We start from the raw sequence: 18,622 nt of genomic DNA on the forward strand, positions 1-18,622 counted from the left end.
TTTTGACCTCAAAAATAATTAGTTTCCTTATTTAGTGACTCAATGTGCAAATGCTGTTCAATTTTCAAGTCAATCGGATGAAAATTGAGGATATTAAAAATTTGGTGTATGTTGACCTTTTGGCCTCTGTTGATCTCAAAAATAGATGGTGGTTGAATTCAGTGACAATATATATAAATCCTCTTAGAAGTTCAAGTCAATCAAATGAAAATTGGTGATTTTAGAAATTTGGCCTATGTTGACCTTTTGGCCTGTGTTTACCTAAATTATAATACGTGGTTGAATTCAGTGACCAGATATGCAAGTCCTCTTCAAATTTCATGTCAATTGGATGAAAATTGAGGATTTTAGAAATTTGGCCTATGTTGACCTTTTCACCTATGTTGACCTCAAATATACTTGGTGGTTGAATTCAGTGACCAGATATGCAAGTCCTCTTCAAATTTCAAGTCAATTGGATGAAAATTGAGGATTTTAGAAATTTGGCCTATGTTTACCTTTTGGCCTATGTTGACCTCAAGAATACTTGGTGGTTGAATTCAGTGACCAGATATGCAAGTTATCTTCAAATTTCAAGTCAATTGGATGAAAATTGAGGATTTTAGAATTTGGCCTATGTTGACCTTTTGGCCTATGTTGACCTTTTGGCCTATGTTCACCTAAAATATAATTTGTGGTTGAATTCAGTGACCAGATATGCAAGTCCTTTTCAAATTTCAAGTCAATCGGATGAAAATTGAGGATTTTAGAAATTTAGCAAATTTGGTGACCTTTGGCCTAAGTTGACCTTTTGACCTATTGACCCCAAATACCGCTTGGTGAAGTTTCGTGAAGATCGGTTGAAAATTGTGACCTGTAGGCCGGTGACAAACAAACAGACAAACAAACAGACAGACAGAACCACAAACACAACCGACCAATATACTTGAAAAATCTTCGATTTTGCAAGTAATAAATATATATATATATATAATATATATATATCTCTATATCTGTGCAGCGTCTGTCCTGTCCTGTGTTGTGTTGTGTTGTCCTGTGTTCACTGAACTACTTTCTCAAACCTTTGTGAAATCGTACCAAACTTCTGGAATGCACATATCTCTCCCGTCGGTATGTCCTAAGGGTATTTTTTTTGAAAATTTTTCCAATTTTTTTGTTTTTTTGGGGGGAATTTTTTGGGGAATTTTTTTTTCCCCAACTTCAATTGTTTATAAAATGTGATATCACGTATATTACAAATACATTTGTGCAAAATAATTGTTTGAATTATGATTGGTTTAGACCATGACAAAACGGCAACTCGGGTACAGTCATTTATCTATACTAGGGCATGCCCGTACTATATATATATCTAAAATTATATCCCCCCCCCTCTATTTACATGAAATGGTTTGGTCCAAAGCGAACGGCTTGCGAGTACGGTGACAATCCCCCCCCTCTATTTACATGAAATGGTTTGGTCCAAAGCGAACGGCTTGCGAGTACGGTGACAATCCCCCCCCCCCTCTATTTACATGAAATGGTTTGGTCCAAAGCGAACGGCTTGCGAGTACGGTGACAATCCCCCCCCTCTATTTACATGAAATGGTTTGGTCCAAAGCGAACGGCTTGCGGAGTTTGGTAAAGAAATCGCCATAGCTCGGTAACTACTTGTCCGATTAATATGAAACCTTGAAAAGGCACATCCTCAGGTCCCCAGCAATATACCTGGCAAGTTTCAAGTATATCGGACCCGTGGTTGTCGAGAAACAGCGGTCACAGACAAACATACAAACATACAAACATACAAACATACACACAGAGATTACTGGAATTATAGATAGATATCTACACATCTGGGCAGTGTCTGTGTTCTCACTTAACGACTCCCTCAAACTTTTGTTTCCGTGGTTGTGAAGTGTTTTTAATAACGTTGTGGTGGTTTTGAATCACGTGGTGGTGAGGTATTTTGAATTATGTGGTGGTGAGGTGTTTTTAAATGACGTGGTGGTGAGGTGTTTTAAAATCACATGGTGGTGAGGTGTTTTGAATTAATTGGTGGTGAGGTATTTATAATTATGTGGTGGTGAGGTGTTTTTAATTATGTGGTGGTGAGGTGTTTAGAATTCGTTGGTGATGAGGTGTTTTGAATTATGTGGTGGTGAGGTGTTTTGAATGACTTGGTGGTGAGGTGTTTTTAAATGACGTGGTGGTGAGGAGTTTTTAATTTCGTGGCTGTAAGGTGTTTTTATTACGTGTTTTATGGCTATGAGGTGTTTTTATTACGTATTTTATGGCTGTGAGGTGTTTTTATTACGTGTTTTATGGCTGTGAGGTGTTTTTAATTTCGTGGTGGTGAGGTGTTTTTAATTTCGTGGTGGTGAGGTGTTTTTATTACGTGTTTTATGGCTGTGAGGTGTTTTTATTACGTGTTTTAAGGCTGTGAGGTGTTTTTAATTTTGTGGTGGTGAGGTGTTTTTATTACGTGTTTTATGGCTGTGAGGTGTTTTTATTACGTGTTTGATGGCTGTGAGGTGTTTTCAATTTCATGGTGGTGAGGTGTTTTATTACGTGTTTTATGGCTGTGAGGTGTTTTAAATTACTTGGTGGTGAGGTGTTTTGAATTACGTGGTGGTGAGGTGTTTTGAATTACATGGTGGTGAGGTGTTTTGAATTACTTGGTGGTGAGGTGTTTTGAATTACTTGGTGGTGAGGTGTTTTGAATTACTTGGTGGTGAGGTGTTTTGAATTACGTGGTGGTGAGGTGTTTTGAATTACGTGGTGGCGAGGTGTTTTGAATTACGTGGTGGCGAGGTGTTTTGAATTACGTGGTGGTGAGGTGTTTTGAATTACGTGGTGGTGAGGTGTTTTGAATTACGTGGTGGTGAGGTGTTTTGAATTACGTGGTGGTGACGTGTTTTGAATTACTTGGTGGTGAGGTGTTTTGAATTACGTGGTGGTGAGGTATTTTGAATTACTTGGTGGTGAGGTGTTTTGAATTACGTGGTGGTGAGGTGTTTTGAATTACTTGGTGGTGAGGTGTTTTGAATTACTTGGTGGTGAGGTGTTTTGAATTACGTGGTGGTGAGGTATTTTGAATTAATTGGTGGTGAGGTATTTTGAATTACGTGGTGGTGAGGTGTTTTGAATTACTTGGTGGTGAGGTGTTTTGAATTACGTGGTGGTGAGGTGTAATCGTCCCAAACTTCCAGTCTGCACCTACCCCTCCCCTACGTATGTGCTGAGGGGTTCTTTCTTGAAAAAAAAACATTCAACCTAAATCTTCAACCTAAAACCTAAATTGCCTTTAAAAATGTAATATCACAAACACAACAAATACATTTGTGCAAAGTAATTGTTTGTATTATGATTGGTGAAAATCATGACAACACAGCAACTCAGGTACAGTCATTAGCCTCAGTTAAAATAAGCCCGTTCCTCAGTATCGACGCGCGAGCCGAGCCAAGCTAGTATATATATATATATATAGTGTGTGTGTGTGTGTGTGTGTGTGTGTGTGTGTGTGTGTGTGTTTGTGTGTGTGTGTGTGTGTGTGTGTGTGTGTGTGTGTGTGTGTGTGTGTGTGTGTGTGTGTGTGTGTGTTATGATGCAAAGATTAACTGATTTAATCGTCAATTATAAGGGGTCAAGACGTCAATTCAACAGTCTGTGACGGGACAAATTGATTAGATTTTGGTGAAGAATTCGGAATCGTTTCCAAATTTTAAGAATCGCCCAATCCTAATGCTGATCAAGTTGGGTGACAAGGATTAATTGATTAGATTTTGTTGAAGATCCAGATAATATCATTTTTTAAGTGATTCTTCCCCCATCCAGAGATAGGGCCAGATAGCACGATATCTCAAAAAGTTGTGGACCAATTATGAGAACTTGTTGGATGAGTTGGTTAAGTGACAAAAATAAGCCGATGACATTTTGGTTAAGGTGTGGAAGCAGATCTGGCCTATCAGTGGGATGCAAAACTGTTCAGCCTGGCAGAGGTATGTGCTCTTCTGAGTGTCGTTCTAGTTTTGAAATGACATTACGGATGGTGTGTAGAGGATTGTCGGCCATGCCCTGCGTACTATCTTGCCAATCCTTTCGGAAAGTCCCACGAAGTTTGTCAGTGCACAGTGCCCAAGCATGTCTTGCTCCTTTCGCTCTGTACGTTTTGGTTCTTTCACAGTGTGGAGTATACCTTTGCTACACCCATTATTGAGCAGGAATCCACAAACTAATCTCATTTCTTTCATTACATCGACGATGGAAGATGAGACGGTCCATCGCCACACTGCAGAGACAGCCCGTGCACAAAGTCCATGCCACACGTCCACTGCGTTTGTGGGTGAACGGATTGCAGAAGTTAAAATGTAGTAATCGTTGGTGTGGCTTGGTTTCCTGTAAACCGACATTTTCAGGTAATCAGGTTTTAGGTAAACCTCCACATCGAAATAGGAAAATTTGCTTTATTTTTCAATTTCATTTGCAAAGCAAATGCTGGGCAATACTCGGCCAAGTTGCCCAATAAGGTGATCAACCATGTCTCTATGCACAATGGCGAAAGAGTCCTCCACGCACCTGTTCTCGCAGCGTCGGAGCCAATTCTCGTTAGATTCAAATACATTTTGCTCAAGTTCCTCCATCACCAAATTAGCCAAAAGAGCAGTGAATGGAGAACCTGTAGCTGTTCCAAATGTTTGTCGATAGAGTGTCCCGTGGTAGATTAAAGTCGTGCTATTTCGACAAGCCTTGTGGATTAAAGTCGTGCTATTTTATTATGGTATGTCTCCTTGTCCATTACTGCTACCGCTCTGCCCTTGTCTGCTGGTGCAGTAGTTTGTCCAGTTTCCTTGTGTTTGTGTGAGATACAAACTCCCATCCGCCACTGCATGGTCTGCTGCCATTCCGAGTGGGTGGTCGAACAGAGCTCCATCCACGATTCCACTAAGCTTCTCTTGTAAGCCTCCTCCAGCTTTGATGAGATGCCGAAGTCTGCGATGTCCGTCTTTGATTCTGAGTCTAATAAAGCGAAAAACCGTCCCTTGCATATGGCTGCTTACCTTGAGGCTTTCCACAAGGGGTCGAGATTTCAGTGAGGGGGGCAGCAGGTTGGCCTGGAGGAAGACTTGATTGAATCACATCGTGGACAGAACAATAATCACACTAACAACTAGAACGGCACTCAGTAGAGAGCATACTTCCGCCTGGTTGGCCATATCACTCAATGGTGAAGAATCACTTAAAATTTAAATAATCCTCATATCCGAATCCATATTCAGATCTTCACCAAAATCTAATCGATTCTTCCTTTTCACACACACAACCTGTCCACCACGTTTTGTCCATATCCATCCATAACTTTTTGAGATATCCCGCAATGTATAGTTTTTGGCCCTATCTCCCAATGATGAAGAATCACTTCAAAAATTAAATAATTCTCATGTCCAAATCCATATTCAGATCTTCACCAAAATGTAATCGATTCTTCCTTGTCACACACACGTGTCCACCAAGTTTCGTCCAAATCCGTCCACAACTTTTTGAGATATCCTGCTATGTATCCTTTTTGGCCCTATCTCCCAATGGTGAGGAATCACTTTAAAAATTCTGGTAGCCGGATCTGAATCCGGATCTTCACCAAAATCGTATCATTTCGTCCTGGTGACATACGCTACATCTCTGCCAAATTTCGACCGAATCCGTCCACGACTTTTTGAAATATTTTGTTCACAAACAAACGAACAAAAAATCGGTCAGAAACCGAGGACTTGCCGGAATGTACTTTTTTTTTTTATCGGCCATTTTGGATCAAAATGGGGGGAAATCTATATTTATGCATGTATACTCCACAGACATATACATTTTTTGTTCTCAAATACTCTTGCCGGCGGTGTATAACTAGCAGCCTAGCCAGCATCGCTATTTGGGCGGTGTATAAACTAACAGATCGCTGTCTCCATCGATCTTGCCAAGGCCGTAATACCTATCGGCTCAAAATCCTTTTAACTGTTGACTTGGTAGTTTTTACAATGAAAGAAACACGTATCAGGAGTACATACGACATAGCGATTGTGAATGTGACAGCTCTGAGGCGTGTTTCGCTTCGCAGCAGTGACGGCGAGCACCAACATGGCGGCTGGAAGATTAAAATCTAACGATTTTCACGTTTTGGGTGACCTTGAGCTTGACCTTGGGCCTAGAGAGTTAAAAATTGGGCACAGTCTATTACAGGGCAAGGCAAATATGTATGTGAAGTATGGCGATGCTACAGTCACGTGAAAAAGTAAGTACACCCCATGTAAAGTTTTGACTTTTTCAACACATTTCAACATACAGCTATTTGATCTTCATTTCAACATTATTGATAGATAAAGGTGATATAATATAACAAATATCATGAAACATTTACATTTTGTAGTCCATTGTATCTATCTATAATTCCAGCAATCTCTGTGTGTCTGTGTGTCTGTGTGTCTGTGTGTCTGTGTGTCTGTGTGTCTGTGTGTCTGTGTGTTTGTCTGTGACCGCTGTTTCTCGATAACCACGGGTCCGATATACTTGAAACTTGCCAGGTATATTGCTGGGGACCCGAGGATATGCCTTTTCAAGGTTTTAAATTAATCGGAGAAGTACTTACCGAGCTATGTCCAAAAAACGCTTCAACCAATCAGAGAGCAGCGAGCTATCACGTGTGCCGAACGTGGCGATCAGACTCTGCCTCGGACGGCACATTTGACAGCGTATTCATTTATTTCACGTTGGAAAACTATGTTGCCGTTAAACTATGTTTTAAAACGATTTCAAACTGCGATTAAATTAAAACGATTCATCGTAACTGCGATTTGCGAACTTCCGGCAGCCAATCACAGAACGCTTTGTTGCGTAGGCGTGGCCGATGTGAGACGAGCGGAGCTGAGCGCGTTACGAGCTGACCGCCATTACGGTACGTAATTCGATTTCTTATGCGCATTATTTCTCCCAATTCAGTCAGAGCGAAGGGCGGAAGCGAAGAGCGTTGTTTTTTTTGTTTACGGGCGTACGGGCGGGGTAGAGCGTACGGGTAGCGTTTTTTTTTTTTTTTGGCAAGGAACGGGCACCCACGTACGGGCAATGCCCTAGTAATTTAAATAAACATAAATGCAAATTTCACATGTGGAAAAAGTAAGTACACCCTTGGCTCTAATAGGTGGTATTGCCCCCTTTGGCAGAAACAACCTCAAGTAGGCGTTTCTTATAACTGTCTAGCAGTCTCTGACATCGACTGGGAGAAATTTTTGCCCACTCCTCCATGCAGAATTCTTTCAGCTGTGCGATGTTTGAGGGGTTTCTTGCATGCACAGCTCGTTTCAAATCCCCCCACAACATCTCGATGGGATTTAGATCCGGGCTTTGACTTGGCCATTCCAGAACCCTCCATTTCTTTCTTTTCAGCCATTCCTTTGTGGATTTACGGGTATGTTTAGGGGTCATTGTCATGTTGCAAGGTCCACCTTCGGTTGAGCTTCAACTTTCTGACAGATGGCCTCACATTATCCTCAAGCACCCTCTGGTACAATGAAGAATTCATAGTGGATTCTATGATGGTGAGCTGCCCAGGCCCTGATGCAGCAAAGCTGCCACTAACCATAATATTTCCACCACCATGCTTTACAGTTGGTATCAGGTTCTTGTGGTCAAATGCTGTCTTTGGTTTTCGCCAAACATGTCTTCTGGTACTGTGGCCAAATACCTCTACCTTTGACTCATCTGTCCGGAGCACATTGTCCCAGAAGTGCTGGTCTTTGCCTCGGTGTTCATTGGCAAACTTTAGTCTTGCCCTGATGTTCTTTCTGGACAGCAAAGGTTTCCTCCTGGCACACCTCCCATGTAGATCAAATTTGTGCAGCCTCTTTCTAATGGTAGACTCGTGCACTTTGACATCAACAGCGGCAAGAGCTACCTGTAGGTCCCGTGATGACATTCTGGGGTTCTTCGAGACTTCTTTCAGCATCTTGCGGTCTGCTCTCGGGCTGAACTTGCTGGGGCGGCCTGGCATGAACAAGTTGGCAGTTGTTTGGAATCTTCTCCACTTGTAGATGATCTTCCGGACAGTCGAATGATTGATTTCAAATTGTTTGGAGATCTTTTTAAATCCCTTCCCAGACTCGTAGGCATCTGTAACCTTCTTTCTGAAGGCCTCAGAGAGCTCTTTTGATCGAGGCATGGGGATGCCGCACACTTCAACAACAAAGAGCAAACCAAACTAAATGTCTGAGGTTTAAATAAGACAGGTTCCTCCAAGATCCTCTCTAACGATGTTCCAATCATTTGCACCTGAGCTGGTGCACCTGATTCTAATTTTACGTATTTGAAGTAGTGATAAATGTCGGGGTGTATTTACTTTTTCCACTTGCGAAATTTGCATTTATGTTTATTTAAATTATACAATGGACTACAAAATGTAAATGTTTCCTGATATTTGTTATATTATATCACCTTTATCTATCAATATTGTTGAAATGAAGATCAAATAGCTGTATGTTGAAATATGTTGAAAAAGTCAAAACTTTACATGGGGTGTACTTACTTTTTCACATGACTGTATGTGCAACGATGTAGATGTAGTACTGCGCACAAACAAACCAACCAACCAACCAACATACTTGCCGGAATCTATTCCAGCAAGTAACAAACAGACAGGGATGAAAACATAACCTCCATCCACCTTTGGTGGCGGAGGTATTAATCAAAAGTTAATGTTGAGCTTTGCCTGCTTTCACATATTTTCAAATGCAGCTCGGGAAGCAGCCTCCGTAAAGGGGAAAGATGAAAGCACTGACAGACAACATGGTTCGCAATATTAAATTGATACACATCCTTTAAAGGACAGATTTGCTTTGGGCCATTAGTGCCCATCACAAAAAGTACTCCGCGTCCGGCGCAGCATCGTACCGCCATTTCATTGTCTTGCGTGAGAGAGAACCAGCATTGCGCCTATCTGACTCGGACGTTCCACCAAAGTACAGTAGCATGCAAAACAGGCCTGCTGTACTGCTTTGAGTGTCCGAACCGACAGACTGGCGTGCCACTGACAGTAGTTTGTCAGGATTTGGATCAGGCAACTGGGCCGTCCCAGTTGCCTGTCATTGCAACAATATATTGTAATAAAGGCTTTTTGTTGGAACCTTTAATTTAAACTTTTCTATTTGGTTGAAATGGATTCTTTTTGTTTCAGATTTTATTGCGAAATTGAAGATGAAGTCTGAGTTTGTTGATGATTCGTTCCCTCAAGATGAAGGTTTGACCCACAAACACCTTAGTTTTTTCCTCTGGGTGGGTAGAGTTCACGCATTACTTACTGAAAAATAAGTAGTCTATGTTTTGCAAGCAGACTATTTATATTTGTGTGGTGTGAGCCGAAAAGGTTCTCGATGGTCTAAAGATCCATAGGGTATGTTCCAATTGTAGTTAGGGTCTAAAGGGTCCAAGGTGTTGAAAGGATCTCATCTCAAAAGCATGTAAATGTCACCACCGTATATCCGGTACTTGTTAATTCTCCCAAGATACAAATCTCCATCAGTTTTGGTGTTGAATTGTGAATGAAAATCCCCACCACGTTGTTCATGTTTACTTGAGTTTCTGCCAAATTCCTGTTTACTTGAGTTTCTGCAAGTCAGGAATACCAATCACATTCCAAATGGTAATAATGTATTGTTGATCCTGAACATTTGAAGGACATTCTACAGTCACGTGAAAAAGTAATGACACCCCATGTAAAGTTTTGACTTTTTCAACATATTTCAACATACAGCTATTTGATCTTCATTTCAACAATATTGATAGATAAAGGTGATATAATATAACAAATATCATGAAACATTTACATTTTGTAGTCCATTGTATAATTTAAATAAACATAAATGCAAATTTCGCATGTGGAAAAAGTAAGTACACCCTTGGCTCTAATAAGTGGTATTGCCCCCTTTGGCAGAAACAACCTCAAGTCGGCGTTTCTTATAACTGTCTACCAGTCTCTGACATCGACTGGGAGAAATTTTTGCCCACTCCTCCATGCATAATTCTTTCAGCTGTGTGATGGTGAAGGGGTTTCCTGCATGCACAGCTCGTTTCAAATCCCCCAACAACATCTCGATGGGATTTAGATCCGGGCTTTGACTTGGCCATTCCAGAACTATCCATTTATTTCTTTTCAGCCATTCCTTGGTGGATTTACTGGTATGTTTAGGGTCATTGTCATGTTGCAAGGTCCACCTTCGGTTGAGCTTCAACTTCCGACAGATGGCCTCACATTATCCTCAAGCACCCTCTGGTACAATGAAGAATTCATAGTGGATTCTATGATGGTGAGCTGCCCAGGCCCTGATGCAGCAAAGCTGCCCCAAACCATAATATTTCCACCACCATGCTTTACAGTTGGTATAATGTTCTTGTGGTCAAATGCTGTCTTTGGTTTTCGCCAAACATGTCTTCTGGTACTGTGGCCAAATACCTCTACCTTTGACTCATCTGTCCAGAGCACATTGTTCCAGAAGTGCTGGTCTTTGCCGAGGTGTTCATTGGCAAACTTTAGTCTTGCCCTGATGTTCTTTCTGGACAGCAAAGGTTTCCTCCTGGCACACCTCCCATGTAGATCAAATTTGTGCAGCCTCTTTCTAATGGTAGACTCGTGCACTTTGACATGAACAGTGGCAATAGCTACCTGTAGGTCCCGTGATGACATTCTGGGGTTCTTAGAGACTTCTCTCAGCATCTTGCGGTCTGCTCTCGGGCTGAACTTGCTGGGGCTGCCTGGCCTGAACAAGTTGGCAGTTGTTTGGAATCTTCTCCACTTGTGGTTGATCTTCCGGACAGTCGAATGATTGATTTCAAATGGTTTGGAGATCTTTTTAAATCCCTTCGCAGACTTGTAGACATCTATAACCTTCTTTCTGAAGGCCTCAGAGAGCTCTTTTGATCTAGGCATGGTGACGCCGCACACTTCAACAACAAAGAGCAACCCAAACTAAATGTCTGAGGTTTAAATAAGACTGGTTCCTCCAGGATCCTCTCTAACGATGTTCTAATCATTTGCACCTGAGCTCGTGCACCTGATCCTAATTTTAGGTATTTGAAGTAGTGATAAATGTAGGGGTGTACTTACTTTTTCCACATGCGAAATTTGCATTTATGTTTATTTAAATTATACAATGGACTACAAAATGTAAATGTTTCATGATATTTGTTATATTATATCACCTTTATCTATCAATATTGTTGAAATGAAGATGAAATAGCTGTATGTTGAAATATGTTGAAAAAGTCAAAACTTTACATGGGGTGTACTTACTTTTTCACGTGACTGCATGTATATTTATAATGTTACGTGCTTCTCGGCTGGGTCAAGAGTGGTCTCTCTTGGAGCCGCTTCCTGACCTTTTACCCTGAAGCCGATCAGCCGCAGGTAACTCGGCGACATGTCAGGTTGCAAAGCTGGTCCGGTCCCCACACCCAAATCTGACGTTACCTTCCCAGTGATTTAGTTATCCCAGATGGGGAACCGTGCTCAGCAAGATGTCCCAACTTTATCTATTAATTATGTACGGCCGAGTGGAACCATAAGTGGGATGTAGGCTTGTCTGGCGTAGCAATTCAGTGGAGCGCAACCTCTTGTCTATTTATTACTCACTATCCAACCAATTGAGAAAGCAGGCGAGCAAGCAGGTTTTGAAAATGTAAATTATTTTTTTAACAAAGGCACATATGTATAAGAAACAGTGTCACAAAGAAACAGGCTTAACTCTCCAGGCCGTGAGCTGCGACCACATAATGTGTCTAGAAAATGTTTTTTTAATCATAACTATTCGAAAGGAATAAAGTATGGATACTGTATGTTTTAGAATTCAACATCAAACGCCTCTTTTATATGCTTCGTCTCGGCTCTTATAGAGCTAACACATAGAAACATATAAAGGGAGCAGGAGAAAACAGGGAGAGAGAGGGAAGTACAACAACAGTAGAGAACAGGGACATCTGTGGAAGAGAGAGGGCTGGGGCGGGATAAACAATATGGACACGCGATAAACAATATGGACACGTGACAAACAATATGGACACGTGACAAACAATATGGACACGTGATAAACAATATGGACACGTGATAAACAATATGGGCACGTGATAAACAATATGGGCACGTGATATACAATATGGACACGTGATAAACAATATGGACACGTGATAAACAATATGGACACGTGGTAAACAATATGGACACGTGATAAACAATATGGACACGTGATAAACAATATGGACACGTGATAAACAATACGGACACGTGATGAACAATACGGAAACGTGATGAACAATATGGACACGTGATAAACAATACGGACACGTGATAAACAATACGGACACGTGATAAACAATACGGACACGTGATAAACAATACGGACACGTGATAAACAATACGGACACGTGATAAACAATACGGACACGTGATAAACAATACGGACACGTGATAAACAATACGGACACGTGATAAACAATACGGACACGTGATAAACAATACGGACACGTGATAAACAATACGGACACGTGATAAACAATACGGACACGTGATAAACAATACGGACACGTGATAAACAATACGGACACGTGATAAACAATACGGACACGTGATAAACAATACGGACACGTGATAAACAATACGGACACGTGATAAACAATACGGACACGTGATAAACAATACGGACACGTGATAAACAATACGGACACGTGATAAACAATACGGACACGTGATAAACAATACGGACACGTGATAAACAATACGGACACGTGATAAACAATACGGACACGTGATAAACAATACGGACACGTGATAAACAATACGGACACGTGATAAACAATACGGACACGTGATAAACAATACGGACACGTGATAAACAATACGGACACGTGATAAACAATACGGACACGTGATCAACAATACGGACACGTGATCAACAATACGGACACGTGATCAACAATACGGACACGTGATCAACAATACGGACACGTGATCAACAATACGGACACGTGATCAACAATACGGACACGTGATAAACAATACGGACACGTGATAAACAATACGGACACGTGATAAACAATACGGACACGTGATAAACAATACGGACACGTGATAAACAATACGGACACGTGATAAACAATACGGACACGTGATAAACAATACGGACACGTGATAAACAATATGGACACGTGATAAACAATATGGACACGTGATAAACAATATGGACACGTGATAAACAATATGGACACGTGATAAACAATATGGACACTGCAGAAGCATTCAGGAAAGAAAACAGGGAATTTGAAGGATTATGAGTTTGGGGTGGATTAATGGGGGTAGAAAAGATCAAGGTTTTGGATGGGGAAGATATGAGATAGTTTCTTGAGATAGGTATATTATAGAAAGTATTTTGCTTCAGTCATACCATTGTATAGTTTTAATGAGATTTTTTTTTCAGGTTTTATTGTTAAAGTGAAGGTGAAGTCTGAGTTCATCGATGAATCATCCTTCCAAGACAAAGGTGTGAACCACAACAACATTCTGCTTGTCCTATTGACGGGTGTACATTCTCCAATTGATGTGGATGTAATGCTCAAATTTTCACCATCATCTCATATCTTCCCCTATCCAAAACCTTCGTCTTTTCTACCCCCATGTATCCACCCCAAATCCACCTCCTTCAAGTTTTCTTTCCTGAAAGTCCTAGTAGTGTCCATCTTGTTTTTCCCGTGTACCCCTCTCCAGCCCTCTCACGTCCACAGATCTGCCGATATCCCTGTTCACCACTGTTGTTGTACTTCCCTCTTTCTCCTCCTCTTGTCTCCCATTCCCTTTATTATATGTTCTATGTGTTAGCTCTTGCACGAGGCTCAACTTGGTATACAAAAAAGGTCAATGTTGGTGATATTGATGTCACGTTGTTCGCGTTCTTGTCAGTATCACGTTGGAAATTGTCCCATATTGCTTCTTTGTAATGGGTGAATATTGTACACCGCTCCTTTCCTCTGCCATCTCCTGGTGCTGCATGACGTCATTGTCAGGCTCCAAAGGGAGCCTGGCAATGACATGCACCGAAAGGGAGTACTCAGTTTTCACTCCGGTTTCTTGTTTGTTTGTTGTACACCGCTCCTTTCCTATGCCATCTCCAGGCGTTGCATGACGTCATTGCGGGGCACCGAAGGGGGCCCGGCAATGACTTGCACTGAAAGGGAGTACTCAGTTTTCACTCCGGTTTCTTTCTTTCTTGTTTGTTTGTTTGTTTGTCCGGGCGATATCTCAGCCATCCTTTGAGCGAAGAAGCTGAAATTTCGGCACAATCGTGAGTAAGTGCTTTGGCAAAAACGTTATTATTTTTTTTTTGAATAATCAATTGATTGCTTAGTTACTTAATTATTATCGATTAATTAAGTGCTTATTTATTTCCTTTCTCTTCTGGGCATTATCTCAGGCACCTTTTGAGCTCAGAAGCTGATATTTGGACACGACAATGACCAAGTGATTAATCTTTTTAAAGTTACAGATTTGGGTGAAACGGTGGTGGTTTATTTATTATATTAGTCAATTATTTCATTATGTTATGATTATTTATTTATTTATTTTTCATTTTTTTTTCTTTCTGTATACTGAATCGAGGCTCGTGAAAGAGCTAACATTTATTTCACAAACAAATCAACCAGACAAACAAAATATACAAAAAGAGGGAGCGGAAGACAAGATGGGGAGAGAAGGGGAAGCACACAACCACAACATTTGAGGGCAGGGAGAAGTGTGGGAGGGAGAGGGCTTGGGGGCAGGAGGTGTGGGAAGGGGAGTGGGGGGGGGGGGGGGGGGGAGAGGTATAAAACACAAGGGGACCGAAATTAGCGGGGGTAGAAAAGATCAAGGTTTTGAATGGGGGAGGATAAGAGATGGTGGTGAACAGCTGTTTTAAAGACCTGGAGGGTGGAGTGGGATTGAAGAGAGTGAGGGAGTTTGTTACAGAGGCGGGAGAAAAGAGGAATGAAGGAGTGAAGGTGAGCAGAAAGTCTTGATTTTGGCAGTTTAACCATAAGAGGGTTGCAGGCAGATCTTGTGCGACCTGTAGGAATATTTGGGGGAAAACAATTTATTTTCATTATTAATCATTTATTTATTTTCTTTCTCGTCTGGGCAATTTCTCAGGCACCTTTTGAGCTGGGAAACTGATATTTGGACATGATAGTGACCAAGTGATGTGGCTATAAAGGATGTTTTTGATTTATTGATAAATCACTTAATTGATTAATTATGTAATTATTTGATTAATGACTTCAGTAATTAATTTTTTTAAAGTTACAGATTCAGATAAAACGGTGACAGTTCAGGTATTCTATAAGCCAATTGGTTAATAATTTAATTATTTTTACCTTTTTTTTTTTTTTTGCATTATTAAGTGTTTATTTATTTTATTTTTCATCTGGGCAATATCTCAGGCATCTTTTGAGCTAGGAAGCTGATATTCGGACACGACAGTGACCAAGTGATGTGGCTATAAAGAATATTTTTGATTTATTAATCTATAAATCGATTTATTATTTATTGATTAATCAATTCTTTTTCTTTTTTTTCCTGATTAATGACTTATTTTATTCATTTTCAAAAAGTTACAGCTTCAGATGAAACACTGGTGGTTGAAGTATGCTATTAGCTAATTGGTTAAGAAATTATTTTACAATTACCAACAACAACAGGCATTTTAAGGCCATTTTCCCTGCTCGAGTGGGGGTTAGCCTTGCGGGCCCCATGACAATCTTCTCCATTTTGCCCTATTTTCTGCATATCCCCTTGTTAACCCCCTTGCCCGCATTTCTTCTTCCACCACCTTTAGTCAAGTCTTTCTCGGTCTTCCCTGTCCTCTACTTCCTTCTGCATTCATTTCCATCACTCTTCTCAACCAGTCACTTTCATCCTTCCTCAACACATGACCAAACCATCTCAACCTGTTTCTCTTCACAGCATCCATCACAGGCTCTATTCCCATCATCTTTTGCAATTCATCATTTGCCTTCTTCTCTCTCAACGATACTCCACACATCCACCGAACCATTCGCATTTCCACCCTTTCCAGCCTTCGTTGCTGCTCTACATTAATTACCATGTCTCGCTCCCATAAATCATAACACTTCTCACACATGCAGCATACACCTTTCCCTTCAGTTTCAACGACACTCCCCTCCTCGTCAGCACGCCACTCAGTTCCCGAAACTTCTTCCATGCACATCTCACTCTAGCAACCGTTGCCGAGTCTGATCCACCTTCTCCATTCAGCATGTCTCCTTCCAGCTTCACTCCGTCTCCAAGATCCAACTCAACATTTCCTCCATCTGCAGCTCCCTCTGTGCACACCTCACACTTGAATGTAGCTGCCATAATGGTTAATGACCCTCTCAGACCATGACATTTTTGATGAACCCACTCAGCGCACATTGTACATTGAATGGAGTTCACTCCGACACCCTTCCTGCACACAGCACATGGCCACTTCCCAGTTCTTTCCACCTCACCACATGCTTTACCACTTGCCATCACCTTCGTTTTTCTGATATTCACCTTCAGACCTTTTGTCTCCATACATTCCTTCCACTTGTTCATCTTCTCCTTCAGTCCATCCATATTTTCCCCAAATCAACACCAGATCATCTGCATACAACAACTCCCACGGTAAACCCTCCTTTGCATTCCGAGTAACAAGCTTATTATCTGCTTTCTGGAACTGATTATTACAAATCGACAAATCAGCTCCATCAGCAAACTCCAAAATCCTTTCACCTTCTCCATTCCTCACACCATATCCGTAACCCCCATGAACTCCGTCAATACCGTCTATACTCCTTTCCACATGTCCATTTAGGTCTCCTCCTACCACAACAACTTCCTAATCTTTCACGTTTTTCATCAGCTTCTCTATCGCACATCAGAACTTGTCCCTCTCTTCATCGCTCCGACCGACCTGCGGAGCATATCCCGAGATGACGTTCACCAAGAGCTTTCCAATCATCATTTTCACCATCATCAACCTTTCACTCACTCTAGTCACACTCACTACACTGTCTACAAACTCCTCAGAAAGCAGGACACCAACACCATGCACGCCTTCCGGGCACCATTGCCACACAAACTTGTATTTCTGTCCCTGCCTACCCTTCACCATTCTCACACCACTTCCTTTCCATCTCGTCTCCTGCACACAACATATGTCCACTCTTCTTCTGACCAATACTTCCACCACTTCTCCTGATCTCCCTGTCATTGTTCCTACATTCCATGTCCCAAACCTCAGAAACCGATCTCCACGTCGGGCATCAGACGTTTCGCCGTCATAAATGGTGTGATTTCCACCCTTGTTTCGATCGGGTTCCCCACTTTGAGTGTCGACGAGAGGGAGTGAGGTCCCTCACGGGGTACTTCGGGCTGTACCCTGCCCATATGTAGTTGTAATTGTCATGGTTCCCTTTTTGAGGCAATGTTTTTATGGCCGGATGCCCTTCCTGACGCCAACCCTTTTAGTCACCTCTTACGACACGCAGGGATACGGTGTACCTCTTCTAAACCGGGGTACACACCGGTGAATATTTTATAATTTACAATTACCACATTTTACAATTATTTTACAATTTACAATTACCGGTTTATTTTATTTATATTTTTATTATTATTATTTTACAATTACCATTTGTATTTTGCAATTTACAATTACCATTTGTTGATTTTAATTATGCAATTAAGCAATCAATTATTGTACACCTCTCCCTCCCAATACTGTCTCTTTGTGTTAAATGGCATCATCGCGGACGCCGAAGGCGCCCCTGCAATGCCACGTTGGAGAATGTTATTTATTTATTTGGCATGGGGGCAGTGTACTTTGAATGTATCTGTACTTGTTTTCTTTTTGTTTTGCATTGAGATCTATAGTTGTGTTTATGGTAATGAATTAAACTCTCTGGAAAATGTTTGGGAGGGGTGGAGGTGATTTAACAGGTGTATAAAAGATCATGATTGTGGATGAGGGATGACTTGAGATAGTGGTGAACAGCTCTTTTGAAGGCCTGGGGGGAAGAATGAGATTGAAGAGAGTATGAAAGGTGGTTCCACAGGCAGGAAAAAAAGGAATGTACAAGAAAGGTGACGTGCAGAGCACAATATTTGCAAAATCCAACCCCACCCCAAAATAAAAGTTGCCATGTATACATCAACTTGTTCATTTCATTAAGATTAAAATTAACGATTTTAATCAATCCCACTCCTCCCTCCAGGTCTTTAAAACAGCTGTTCACCACCATCTCTTATCTTCCCCCATCCAAAACCTTGATCTTTTCTACCCCCGCTAATTCACCCCAGATCCACCTTGTTTGAAATTCCAACTTCTTTCCTGGAAGTCCTGGCAGTGTCCATATGTTTTATACCTCTCCCACCGCCCCCTTCCCATGCCCCCCCCCCAAAGCCCTCGCCCTCTCTCAGATCTCTCGATGTCTCCATGTCTCTCGGTCCCTGCTCTCAAATGTTGTGTTTGTGTCCTTCCCCCTCTCTCCCCATCTTGTCTACCGCTCCCGATGTTATATGTTTTATGTGTCGGTTTGTCTT

General features: G+C 41.4%; 1 protein-coding gene across 2 annotated transcripts in view; it reads left to right on the forward strand.

The window, feature by feature from the left end:
* LOC137428151 (uncharacterized) overlaps positions 1-18,622 on the forward strand; it is a 36,128-nt gene that overhangs the window by 11,001 nt on the left and 6,505 nt on the right. For both annotated transcript variants that reach the window (XM_068118090.2, XM_068118091.2), the window contains 2 exons: positions 9,194-9,256; positions 13,482-13,544. In XM_068118090.2, coding sequence (XP_067974191.2) covers positions 9,194-9,256; positions 13,482-13,544 — 126 coding nt within the window. The remainder of the gene's footprint in view (positions 1-9,193; positions 9,257-13,481; positions 13,545-18,622) is intronic.

Source organism: Myxine glutinosa, chromosome 5, assembly GCF_964187855.1.
Source record: "Myxine glutinosa chromosome 5, kmMyxGlut1.1, whole genome shotgun sequence".
NCBI classification, from domain to species: domain Eukaryota; kingdom Metazoa; phylum Chordata; class Myxini; order Myxiniformes; family Myxinidae; genus Myxine; species Myxine glutinosa.